The 14,391-nt window shown below is 37.5% G+C and overlaps 1 protein-coding gene across 9 annotated transcripts in view; it reads right to left on the minus strand.

The window, feature by feature from the left end:
- Nucleotides 1-14,391, minus strand: part of fhit (fragile histidine triad diadenosine triphosphatase) — a 338,996-nt gene that overhangs the window by 159,283 nt on the left and 165,322 nt on the right. For 2 of the 9 annotated variants that reach the window (XM_079857661.1, XM_079857653.1), the window contains exon 1: nucleotides 2,564-2,760. The exons of the other annotated variants lie outside the window; for them this stretch is intronic. In XM_079857661.1, the coding sequence (XP_079713787.1) occupies nucleotides 2,564-2,666 (103 nt within the window). In that variant the 5' untranslated portion in view covers nucleotides 2,667-2,760. Of the gene's footprint in view, nucleotides 1-2,563; nucleotides 2,761-14,391 lie in introns of those variants that run through there. 9 annotated transcript variants of the gene reach the window in all.

Raw genomic sequence — 14,391 nt, forward strand, 5'->3', positions numbered from 1 at the left:
CTTTCCGCGGTGTTAAAGCATCATTAAACATGTCCTGTCATTGCCCATCTGTTTAACATTTATCCTGAAAACGGGAGCTGGAGGAAGAAAGAGAGATACCGAGAGCTTGCCATTAACTCACAAAGCTCGCTGAAATGTTCTGTGCTATAGAGATCCTAGATATTCCTGAAGGGCTGGAACTGGAGACGCCACATAACCCCCGTTAGCCTTTCAGGCTATGAAAACAGAATAATAGCCACATAGATCTGCATCATGATTGCGGCTTGTTCGGTAATGTACCTCAGAGCTGCGGTGCCGAGTCTAAGGGCTCCCCCCACACACACACACATTTTCCCCTCACAGCCGCTATAAAATTCAATTTTCTTTATCTTGTTTGCTTTTGCTTTATTGTTTTGCATTAGGAGCGCTCAGCAAACAGGCACTGCCCTCCACCTTCTCTTACCGCCCACTCAACCCCCACAATTTTACCCACAATCCACAGGCCTCAGTAATACCTACACAACAACAAACTCTCAGCCAGACTACGGATATGCAAAATACTAATTGACATATTTTGAAAGTCAATTAGTCAATGGTCTGTAGCCCTGTAAAATTACGATGATTCATAATCAGAAACGTTTCCACGGGGTGTTTATACGACACATTCTTGCAATTAAAAATAGCTGCATGCTACAGGATGTAACAGTTCTTTGTACAAATTGTGCATACATCCATATGCAAGTAAACTGTCTCTAAACAACGCAATGCAATGGTACAAAGTGTTTTATTTTGGAGTCTAACAGTAAACGTGTTGTTGACGAATGTTGCGATATTAGAGATGGTTTTAGTGTGCGGATAGTTGCTATATGCTAAAGCATATAAATGTATAATCAGAGCAGTATTTATTTGGCACAAAATCAATAGGAATCTATTGAAGCCCATTTCTGTCCAAAAAAAAAAAAAAATCATAATTATGACATAAAAGACATAGCATGCCAACATTATGAGATAAAAAGTAAATTGAAGTCAGTTATGACTTATGAGACTTATGAGTCAGAATTATAAAAGGATTAGTAAAAAAAAAATATGAGATGAAAAATCATTATGAGACAAAATTACTGCCTTACAAGCTCAATAGGACTTTTTATGTCATGATTATGACTTAGCATGTCATATTTTCTACATTTTCTGTCATAATTATGGCTTTTTATCTCATGATTATGACCATGCAACACATAAATGTCGTAATTTCGACTTGTTATGACCAAAGTATGATTTCTTTCCTTATGGGGCCTCCATAAGAATCGATTTGGGTGACGGGATTAAACTTAAATACACCAAAGTAACTACATTTTGTATTAACAAAAATATATATAATAAATAAAATTAGGCATATTTCTTGTTGCTGGAAAAGTTACAATATATTGAAATAGCTGAACCATTTACATGCAACTGAACAACGTGTTTAGCGTTGCTGCTATTAATCAGTTACTCCCAACCACTACTGCTAACTACATTCTACATGTGTTCCCTCTCTTTCATTAGAATTCTCCTTATTCGCTCTCATTTAATTATTATTGTTCCCCTATGTTGTGATGAGGATGATAAACCCCCATCCTTCCCCTCATCAGCTCTCTGACAGGCTGTAAATACGTGAGGCCACTGTCAGGTTCATGTTTTTTTTTTTTTCTTTTCATAGTGAGCTGATCTCTCACATCCCTAGAGGTCAGATTCCTCCGGAGCGGCAGCGGGCCACCCTCCCTTCCCTGACTTCACTGGTTGGCCGCACCCTCCAAACTTTTTAATGAGCCGGTCAGGCATCTCAGTGTTGCCCTTCGGTGGGTGTTTGCCAGCTGAATGCTCTGATGAGAGGGAATATTGATAAAGCTGTCAGAATAGCTCTGGCTTCAAGACAATGTGTTTAACAACTCCAAACTTCATAAAAAGTTGCCACGCTGTGCTACATTGCTAATGTGCGCTGGCGCCAGTGTAGTTTTCCCGCCAATAGAGCGTGCGGTTTGAAAAGCATTTTAAAGCCATAGGTTCTCTATGGAATTTCCAAAAGGTTCTACAACATAAATGACACATCTATGTGAAATTAAACAAACATAAATTATGTCTCAAAGATGAGTTTTAAAGCTGCTTTGTACAGTAAATTGCGAGCAATTTGCTACATAAAGGCTATAACCCACACAAATATGTACGTTTACTTGCTTCCAACCCATTGTAAATTTCTGAGAAAACTGAAGGTGAGTTATCCATTCAGGTTATGCTGGCCTATAAACTGACTACACAACTGAACAGCTCTTTTCCAATTCCAAATCATGCCTTATTTTTCTTTCGACCTAAGTTTAAACCTGGGCACCTGCTGTTTGCAAAGTTAGCTATGTAGCATTGCACTCTTACAAGTACCAACACATTCACATTTTACTTTCACCAAAAGTGCAGCACTGAGAATTCACTTAAAAGGCATTTATTGGATGTGCGCAGGTAGAAATCGTTCATTCATGACACACAACCAACTCTTACATTTATAATACAACTGTAAGTCTATTACAGCTTAGCACATAGCTGGAGCTCTTACCTACAGATGTTTCTTGTCGGGGTTTGGTCTCCTGGGATCGAGGAAGAGTAGATTTGTAAAGCGTGTAGAGCCGTGTGTGGAGATGAAATATGTTAGGAGTCATCACCACACACTACGCCACCATACAGATGTTGCACTGCCTGCTCAAGACTACCTCTACAACTGAAATCTCTCTCACTCACTCTTTTCTTCCCATGAAATCAGCCCAGATTCTCTCGGCTCCTTCCCATGCCTCCCCTGTCTCTCTGTAATACATTATCTGAGCCCCCTCAGCCATCTGCTCAGATGTTGTGTCTCCAGAAACACGGCTCCCAAATTTTACAGATAATTACGATAAATTTGCGGTTCACTCTTGGGGTGCTTCCATGGCTCCTCTCCACACCCACCAGACCATTTATAATCATCCCTGACTTACACAGAACAGACCACAAAGATGAATGGAAATTATGTTCATTAAAGGGGGGGGGGGGGGGGGGGGCAATCCAGAATGCTATTTCATGCATACTGAGTTTTTTACACTGTTAAAGAGTTGGATTTCCATGCTATACATGGACAAAGTTTCAAAAAATAAATTGTATGTTTGAAGGAGTATTTCTGTGGCAAAAATAATCCTTCCGGTTTGTCACAAGTTTCGGAACGTTTTTTTTCGAGTATGGGCCTGTGTGACGTCAGATGGGGCGGAATTCCCTTATACGGGTCCTAAGGGCACTTCTCCCGGAAGGGCGCGCGCGCACCCGTAGACCAGAGCGAGAGAGCGAAAGCAGTACGGCCATCAAAGCGCTGTGCTCGGCTTTAGGGAAGTCAATGTCACCAAAGAAGTGGGTTTTTGGTTGCCAGGGCAAGACAACCCTGCACAGATTCCCAAAGAACCCAGCGTTAAGGGACCAGTGGATGGAGTTTGTTTTTCCAGAGCATCAACGGAGTTGTGCAAGTGTTCTTGTTTGTTCCCTGCATTTCGACGATGATTGTTTTATAAACAAGGCGCAGTTCGACGCCGGATTTGCAGATCGTCTAATGCAGGGTTCACCAATCTCGGTCCTGGAGGGCCGCTGTCCTGCAGAGTTTAGCTCCAACCCCAATTAAACACACCTGAACCAGCTAATCAAGGTCTCACTAGGCATACTAGAAACTTTCAAACAGGTGTGTTGGAGCTGGTTGGAGCTAAACTCTGCAGGGACACCGGCCCTCCAGGACCAAGATTGGTGAACCCTGGTCGAATGCTTAAGGATGGAGCAGTCCCAACGATAAAGGTTCACGGTCGTGCGTTGAAACCGCAGGCGGTGAGTAAAACTGCTTCAAATGTCTGTGTATTGTTAGCTATCGGCACTTAAGCACAGCTTTAGCTCCGCCCACACGGCACGCCTCCAGCCGCTCGTTTTTTTCCGGAAAGACTCGGTACAGCCTATCTTTCTTTTATAAATATAATAAAACTAAAGACTTTTTGGAGATATGAAGGATGCAATACTACTCTATAGGTACTCAAGATTAACATGAGATTGAAACTGAGTGATTCACCCCCCCTTTAAACAAGCCACCTTCCTATAGCTCAAACAGTAGAGCGTTGGCACTTGCAACACCAAGGTCATGGGTTCGATTCCCAGGGAAAGCAAGAACTGATAAGAATGTAAATGTGTACGTTGAAATGCAATGTAAGTCACATAGGATAAAAGCATCTGCCAAATGCATCAATGTAAAATGAATGTGTAAACCAAATGCAGAACTGTTTATACTAAATTAATCTTTTAGGGCATTTTCAAACCTGGATCAGTTGGAGCATTTGTTCCGGAACCTGGTGTGTTTTCTCCCTTAGTTCGGTTAATTTAGGCATGTATGAACACGACAATCACACTAGGATCTGCACAAAAGCAATCGCTCCAAGATCGACTGAACCAGGCAGTCTCGGCTCTCGGGTGCATTTCCCGTACAACAGCGTAACTCGGTGCTTCACTATCATAGTACGATGCATCGTGGAAGAAATCAAGTAGCTAATCACGACTGTTTCCCGAAACCGTACTGTCGCAAATTGGTAATTTTACTACGTTGGTTAATGATGTCACGCATGTGGTGGAGTAATAACTTCTTTTAATGAATCTGTTTGAGATCGAATTAATGCTAGATGTTTTGCTGTAAATTACGTACATGGCATCTGAGAACCATTTCTCATTTTCCTCAGTTATTTTTCTTTATTTCCAGATTCAATCATAGGCTCATTCTTACGTACTAGAGCTCGTACTCGTTGTCTTCACGAGCTCTTACACAGATACACACGGGAGCGTTTGAAAGCAGGCGTCTATCAGCGGATCCGTCTATCAGTGGATATTTTAGGGATCCACTGATAGACGCCTGCTTTCAAACGCTTCCACCATTGGTACCCATAGTGCCAATAATGAGATGTTCACGGTCAGTCCACCGAAACGTGTTTGTGTGTGTTGGATCTCACTGCTAATTTACCAGAAACGTCATGTCTTCGATCCTTTGGAATTATAGCTTCCTTCAAACTCTTCTCTCAGATCAGATGGTGATAGAGCGGGAGAAGAAGACCCCGGTGTTAGTTCTCCTCGAACTAATATGACGTCTCCCACCAAGTGGTTGTCACATTAATCATCTCAATAATCGCATTGGTGGTAAAACTTTTTGGAAAATCAACATTATTAGAGGGCTGATCAAGGCCGCCTGGCATCTCCTAGTTATTAATAATTCAGAGGCACGCTGCGTTGCGGTGGCCTGTGGGGAGATGTCATGGGAGAGAGAAGACACCTGGTATTAAAGATCTTATCTGACTGAAGTTCGGGTTTGTAAATGGGCTGTCAAGAGCTTTGAGAAACCACACACATGCCACAACGCACATACACAAAGATCAGTGAGGAGATACACAAAAAATCAGAGAGGAGATACACAAAAGCTGCATATGAACAGTTCAGAACACACACATACAGTACAACTCCCCAAACTGCACACAGATCAGAGGGAAAGAAAGAACGCAGGATTAAAAGAGAGCTGGGTGACATTAAAAAGTGTCTTGGGGCTGACTAGATCACTATCACTACAAAGAGACTGATAAGAACTAACAGAGAGATGGAGAGAGATGACTATTCTTTCTTTTTTATTTGTTTCTCATATCAAAGAACACTATTCTCTCAGAAACATCACATGCACTAGACATTTTATTATTGATATTGAGCCAATTTGTACGTATTTTTTCCCTCATATTTAAAAATGTTGGACCTATTCGTAAACAAACGCTGCTGTGACCTCCACTGACGATATTCATGAATGTAAATCTTATTCCGCTGGGGTTACGATCTACACCAGTGAAATATGATTATGCAACAATATCGCTCTCTTTATTGTCTTACTGTATAATGCAGCAGAAGGGAAATATTGCACTTATGTGATGTGATTAAAACAAAATGTCACACATAAAGTTATGTCGGAGTAGAGTGTATAAAATTTTACATCAAAATATCCTGCATGCTCAATGCTATTAACGGCAAAGGATCAAACTCCTAAAAACTGAGAATCTAAATTGTTTTTAAAAATACAGCTTTGTCAGATCTGTGGTACTTGTGCTTCAACGGGGTGGGAATCATTAAGGAATATAATGGTTAATGGTCCTTATCAAGTCAATAATTCATTGATTCTTTAAGGAAACATTTTCACAAACAAACAAAATAAATAAATGTATTAAAGCATCAAAATGCTATGTAACCAAAACAATACAAAAAATCTAAGTGGTAGGTAAATTAAATTTTCGTCTAAAATATATTCTAAATATATCAACATACAGCTATACACTCATATATACAGTGATATGCATACGTTTAGACACCCATGCTAAAGTTGACTAAAAAGATTAATAAAAAAATCATCTTTTGGAAATTGAACTTCATGCCTTAATTAAAAAAATTAGGAAAAATCCAACCTTTAAGGACACCAATTTTCTTTGAGAATGAATAATGTATCGTAAATAAATAAATGTTCTTCCTTAAAATACAGGGTGCATAAGTTTGGACACCCCTATGTTAAATTCCCATAGAGGCAGGCAGATTTTTATTTTTAAAGGCCAGTTACTTCATGGATCCAGGATACTATGCATCCTGATAAAGTTCCCTTGGCCTTTGGAATTAAAATAGCCCCACATCATCACACAGCCTTCACCATACCTAGAGATTGGCATGGAGTACTTTCCATAAAATCATCTCTCAATGCAAATCAAACCAGCTATTAGGCTAACTAAAATAAAACCATGCCAATCTCTAGGTATGGTGAAGGCTATGTGATGATGTGGGGCTATTTTAATTCCAGAGGCCAAGGGAACTTTATCAGGATGCATAGTATCCTGGATCCATGAAGTAACTGGCCTTTAAAAATAAAAATCTGCCTGCCTCTATGGGAATTTAACATAGGGGTGTCCAAACTTATGCACCCTGTATTTTAAGGAAGAACATTTATTTATTTACGATACATTATTCATTCACAAAGAAAATTGGTGTCCTTAAAGGTTGGGTTTTTCCTATTTTTTTTAATTAAGGCATTAAGTTCAATTTCCAAAAGATGATTTTTTATTCCTCTTTTTAGTCAACTTTAGCATGGGTGTCTAAACTTATGCATAGCACTGTATATATGCAAAGGAACATACAGGGGCTCGATGTGAGTCACCTAAACGAGTGTTGCGTTGGTCTTTTCACGTGATTAAAACGCCTGATGCCTTGCATAACATTTTATGATTTTATTAAAAAAAGATATAGAATAGAAATACTTAGAAAGTTCAAATATGTTCTCAGAACTGTACACTGATTGTTTATGGACAGGTTATGGAGTCAGTCGGCTGCGAGTGAAACGCAGGGCGGCGGTCTGGAGTTAGAAGCTCCCCGCTAAACAGGATAAGTGTCGGCACGAGATCCAGTGCCGTTACGGTGGAAACGGGACAACAGAGACTGGTCGATTACACTTTAATTACTTCTAAATGTTTAATTTGTACTTCTAATATTTGTTAAGCGAGCTTAAATGTATGCAATATGTATTGAAAACTATATAAAATATGCTATACTGCGAAATATGATAAAAAAATAAAGTTATACAGAGTTATCATGCAAGCCAGTGGTTGTGTGGAGTATTGTTTTTTTTTTTTTTTTTTTTTTTTTTTTTTTTTTTTTTAAATTGAGAGGATTTAAGTTTATCCATAAACATTAATTCATGTATGAAGTAAAAAAAAAAAAAAAAAAAAAAAAAAAAAAAACTAGTACTATAGTAAAAATGAATCAACCCAGTATGCTAGGTTAAACCAACCCATTATGCTGGGTTAAATAAACAACCCAATTTGCTGAGTAGAATTAACCCAACGTGTGTTCTGTCCTATATTTACTAAGCCTTTGATTTTAACCCAGTGTTTTATGTACAAGTTAATCTATGTTCATATTTTATTATTATTTTACATTGATCTTTGTTTTACATTAACCTTGATTGTCTGTCTCTGAACGGATTTTTTTTATTTATTTAGTCTTTAATTACCACTTTATTCATTCCACTTTTTTTTCACTTTCTTCCCTCTATGAGTTAAGAGTCTCTCTCTCTCTCTCTCTCTCTATTATGTCAGAAGAGAACAGTAAAAGCAAGTCGATTAAATCCACAAGCAAAGAAGCCATCAATCTTGATGTTCCCAAACAGCCACAAATAATTTGCATTGTCTCAGTCAATTAGTCAGGCATTTCTCTCTCCCGGCAGTCAGGTGGACCTGTGCGCTGTCTCCACATTAGACTTAATCAATACACAACCACCCACTCTTTTTCCCTCACAAACTACTCTCTCTAGATGCTCATCTCTCAGATTTACTCATCGGCATGGCTGAAAGCTGCATTATTGTTTGTGAGAATGAATCATAGCCCTCCTGCAGCCTACCACCAGGACACGGCTAACAACAAGGCTCGGCATCTTGGGATTGTTGAGGAGCGCCAGAGGGAGCAACTCGAACCATCTGAGGCAGCAGCCGGTGCCTGACTCACAGCCGAGGACCGTGACCAGCTTCAAACATGTCTGAAGGCACACGAGGAGAGCTCAGGGACAGAAGAGTTCAGTTGTCGAGATAAAGAACTAAAAGAACAATTTCAACAAAGGAACGGAGCGGTGAGGGAGTGTAAAGAGCAGTGAGTTGTATCACTGTTTCATAAGAGCAATTAATGTTGAATAGCTTGGAAATGTTACCATTTCACCCACTCACCCTCGTGTTGTTCCAGACCTATATTATTTTCTTTCTTCTATAGAACCAAAGTCCCTTTCAAGGAAAGCCTGTTCAACGCAACGCCTCCAGGCAGCTATTTCGGGCATCCAAGACCAAATCCTATCTATTTGAATGGAATCCTGAAATCTCCACTTGCCGAACTCACAATTAAGCAACATATTTCAATTCGGCAACAAAATCTGACATGAACTGTCACATAAATGTTGTTTCTTATGCTCAAATAGCGTAAATATCCTCAGGATTCTATGGGAATCGGAGCTTAACGGCAGCTGCAGTGATGCAATTACTTTTTTTTTCTTTTCTTTTTTTTTAGAAGGGGATGTATTCCGCCATTTTGTGCGTTGCGGTTTCTCCTATTCATGAGTAATAGGAGTGAACCGTCTTTCTATATCTGCAGTCTTTGCATAGAACACAAAACAAGATAATGCTTGTAGTTATCAGAGACTGCCAATCTCTACAAGAAAAAAAAAAAAAGGATTTTTGAAAAAAATCATAAAAATGGTCGTTACTACAACTTGTGCACAGTATTCAAAGTCTTCCGAAGTCATATGGGTGAGAAACAAAGACAATTGTATGAAAATCTTTAAGGAAAAGTTAAGAAAAGTTTAGATTATTTAGAATTTTACCCACAAAAAGCTATCGTATAACTTCAGAAGATTTTTTAAAAGAAAGAGAACTTTTTTAAGAGGACCTATTATCCTATTGTTATTATTATTATTATTACATTTTCAACTTTCTTTAGTGTGTAATGTTGCTGTTTGAGCATGAAAAATATCTGCAAAGTTCCAAAACACAAAGTCCAAATAAAAAGGGAGTTATTCCGAAAATCAGTAGTATAACGTATAATGTGGTATTCTTGAGGCTTCTTCCGGGACGTACATGTCACAGTATTCCTCTTTTAAATAATTCCCAAAAAATAAAGGAAGCGAGGCCTGGTTGAGTTTCATTAATAGTGCCGAGACTCGCGGTTATGGCTGTCACAATTTCCCCTATGTTTAATGTGTTTTGTGGTCAAGGACTTTTATTTTGAAATATATTTTCTGTTCCTATTGTCCTGATATTCTTATGGTAAGATACCTGACATGTCCAAAACAAGCCCAAAGCCTATCACAACAGAGTGGTCCACCTGACCAATCAGAGCACATTGCACTTTCAGAAGGAGGGGCTTCATAGACACAGGAAATAGACAGAGCGTTACTGGCAGACTAGGATGCGAGGAGCTGCAACAATGTAAAATAAGTGAAACATATTCTGACTGTTTATGGTTCTTAAAGCCCAAAGAATAGGCAACTTTTAAGAATAGGTTTTGAAGTGAATGCTTACACCGTGTGTGCGACATGATGCAACGTGATGAAATCAAAATCAAAATAATCTCTTTATAATACGTACCGTCTTTTCTGGATACTGTCAAACCAATGGATCAATATATGATTGGGCATTATGCAAAACATCCTTTTCAAATCAAATACTTTTTTATGAAATATTGCAGTATTTATTTTAAATAATTGATATATTTGATTAAATATTAGATCAACATAACTTTCCTTTCCTCGCAGCGACATCTCTTCTCAGATGATGTGTTTACTGGCGCAAGGGCGGGGCAACCTGTCACTCACATGAGATCCACCAATAGCAAACCACAACCATACAATCAATTCCCGTCATGTCCCAAACCTGTGACTTTCTTCTGTGAAAAAAAACAAAAACAAAGTGTACTTCTTTTTTTTCAAGTTTGATTTTTCTAATTCATTTACTTTGACTTCGATAAAAAATATGAAGTTTAATGTAGTAAATTAAAATATCGTTTCAATTATTTTACATAATTTATGCTGTTTTATTTTGTTTTGTTTTATTTATTTTTTTTACATAAAATCTAAATCAATAATGAAATATATGACAAAAATAAATGACAAGGCCCTATTAAAGAATTAAAGCTTCATGTTTGAGTTCAATGACGCATGGTCTCTATTTACTTTCATTACTTGGAAAAGAGCAGCATCAATACTCTGATTTACTGTTCTACAAAAGAAAGAAAATCATATTTTTTTGGAACAACATGAGGGGGAGTAAATAATAATAGACTTTTGAGTGAACTACTACTTTGCTCTACAGGCAAAACTGCATTCTGACCAAACTCTCTTAGTTTCTCTTAAACTACATGATCTGTCCTTTGACAGATTATAAACCAGATTTAGAGAGAAAAAAAATGATTTAAAAACAATATTTACTGCAATTTGCTTTTTTTAAAGACAGTGCTCCTTTAAATCAATCTATTTTGCTCTCTTTTTTTCTGCCTCACTCTCTCTACAACACATTCCCTGATAAATGTGCTTAAAAATGCAACACTTATGTCTCATAAACAGTTTACAGTACTTGTTTTTTGTCTTGCTGTTTTTGGTAACAACAGAAGAGGTGCATTGTGGGTTGGACAACAATAAGCTCACAGCAATTCAGGATCTCTTTGGCAGATCTGCTGGCTGCGCAAGAAATTTGCATTAATTGTTTTGTCTATTAAATGTTCAAAGAACATATTCAAATCACTGTGCTGAAAATATCAGCATCCCTGAGATCATTCCACCTAGAATTGCTACAGCTCAGGAAGACAAAATGAAATAAACTCTCTCTCTCTAAGACAGCGGGAAAGTGTTATATTACCTGAGCTCACACTGTAGGGCAGGTACAGCGTAAATGCAAAAACGTTCACAGAATGTTACTAGAAGGGAATATCAGTATAAAAAAAAGAGAGAGTGGGCCAAGGTTAAGCTTTTCCCAAGCATCTGAGGATACAGGCCAAAGAACCACTTGACATGAGCTGCAAATGCACAGACAACCATCCCCAAAATTTTATTGTTCCAATTAAGATATTCTATAAGTAACTTTGCAACTACATATCAACTAGCAGTCATTAGAGTATTAGTGACTTAATATCTGCTCAAACTTTAATTTGATGCTCTCCAACAGACATTCTACAGACTAGAAGTAACTTTGCAAATATGTTAACTTACTCTACTAACCCAAACCTAACAGTTCACTAACTGTCTACTACTACTCCAATGAGAGATAGTTGACATGTAGTTGCAAAGTTACTTGTAGTTAGTACTAAAATGGATCATGGAAATAGCATAAGCTTTTTTTTTGTAAAATAATCAGTGAGTGATTCTATTACTGTCACATGTTAAGACAGGTACAATTTTAAATAATTTAAAATGTATTTAAATAATGAGACTTGTTTTCAGAAAATATTAATTGAATTGTGTTTTTTTATATTAGTACATAAGAAAATGAATCTTGTTTTATAAATGCAGATATCTTAAATAGAAAACAAGACAAAATAATTACGAAAGTGATTTCCGCAGTGAATAGAGAGAGCGTGTGAAAAATATACCAAAATGTCATTGAAAAACATTTATTGTATGATAAGTTTACTACAAACTCATTAACACATTTATGTACTTAATATAAATACCCTCCAATTGTACTGTTGGTATACTTAAAGTCTGCTAAATTAGAACAACTAATTTTGCACGTAATGCACTTTAGTTATCTGGAAGTAGTGCTGAGGTCCAACTAAAGATATACATAAGTATATTTGATTGTGCTAAAATTGAACTATTGCAAGTACACTTTAGGTATACTTTAAATATATTATATTTAATGACTGATATTATACAGTAATCATACTAACCTTACTATTAGTGATATTAAAACTCATTTTAGGCTTAATATTAAGAAATATGCATTGTGCAAAATAAATAAATAAAAAAAAATACTCCAAATAAAGTTTATTATAATATTTATATCAGTAAGTCTCAAGCGATATTTCAGTAAATATGATAATAGATTTGCACTACACTTAGTATGAAATGCATGTTTAAAAGTATAAAACCCTCCACTAGGGTTTAGGCCCCCGAAGTTTTGAAGACTAAAAGCAGAGAGATGTTCTAACTCAATCTTTTTTTTTTTTTTTTTCTGTCAGTCTTGTGTCTCTCCAGGTCTCATGCAGGTGTGATCACAGTTCTGAACAATGATGACACATAAATCATTCCCATCTGAGAGGTGAACTCTCAGCCCTGCCTCACACACACACACACACACACACTCAGGCTTGCACAATGATCAGTCTCCGGAAAAGAGAGTGGGTAAAACTCAAAGTTTCATTCTCTGTGCTCAAACACACAGGTGCAGGCGTGATCACAGCTCATCTATGCCAGCTGAACAGAGCCAGAAACCGGTTTGCAGAACTGTTGTAGCTTCACAAAAACACATGGATCCCAGTTTCCAAATCTAAAAACACAACTGTCAACTGCTATTTATACAGCCAGGCCTTTGCCAAATAACAAAATTATTTTGGCCAAGAACCACCCACTTTCACAGGATAAGACTGTCTGGCTAATATGTAATGCGAATAACTTCAGTTTGTCATTTTGCATGACATTTATGAAGGATAAATCAGATTTCAAGGAAAACTCTAAGAACAAAACAGGTCGAGGTTGCTAATAAGCGGAAAACAAAACTCTTTAATATACACTACGTTTTGAAAGTTTAGGGTCAATAAGATTTCAGTGTTATGGAAAAAAAAAAGTAAAAACACATTAAATTGATCAAAAGTGACAGAAAATATGTTTACACTACCATTTCAAATAAATGCTGTATTGTTGAACTTTCTATTCATTAAAGAACCAAGAAAGTAATAAATTCAGCTTTGCCATGACAGGAATACATTCCATTTTATACTGACATACTGTAAAAACAGTTCTTTTAAAGTGTAATAATATTTCACAATATTACTGTTTTTACGGTATCAAACGAATACAGCCTTGGTGAGCATAAGAAACTTCTTTCAAAAGCATTTAAACAGTAGTGCATGTCAAAGCTGAAATGAAGTCCATTCCTTAAAATGTTTGTTTCTACATGTAAACCATTGTTACATTATGTGTAAAACTGTTTCGCTAATCTAAAACAATAAATTCAGTTTTTATGCTAAAGTATATCTGATAACAAATATACTTTACAGTTATTTTAGACCTTCCTGTTGCACGCTGACTTCCATAAACTGCACAAAACCAGCCAATGAGATTGGAACTTGCCTTTCCAGAAAGTTCTAGTTATGTTTGTGTGTAATATGCACTATATGAATGGTCCGTGGGCTTCCCCTGTCTGAGGCTATTCAACTGCCGTCAGTTTTGGCGACTGACAGACTCCATCTGACTATTCATGCATTAAATGCTGCCCCTATACTGCCAGAGGACTGGCTGCTTCCCTTTTCCATCAGTTTTCCCCCCTTCCTTTCTCTCGCTTCCAGCCTCTCTGACACATACATACTCACTTATCAATGTGAGTTATGTCAGATAACCTCTGATCAGTGCCACAGGTAGTCCAGTCACAGACAAAGACAAATCAGTTCAGGACGAACGTCTGTCTCTCTTCCTCTACTCTTATTTCATTTCCTCACTGGATTCCAGACTCTTTCTCTTCTTTCACTCGCAATTGTCTGTCTATCCTTCCCTTGCCTTACATGTTGTCTATCAACATTGTATCCACTTGATTTAATTCATGTCAAGCTGTCCTGCTATTGCAATCCCCATCTCAC

Source organism: Squalius cephalus (assembly GCF_949319135.1).
Source record: "Squalius cephalus genome assembly, chromosome: 22".
Lineage (NCBI taxonomy): Eukaryota > Metazoa > Chordata > Actinopteri > Cypriniformes > Leuciscidae > Squalius > Squalius cephalus.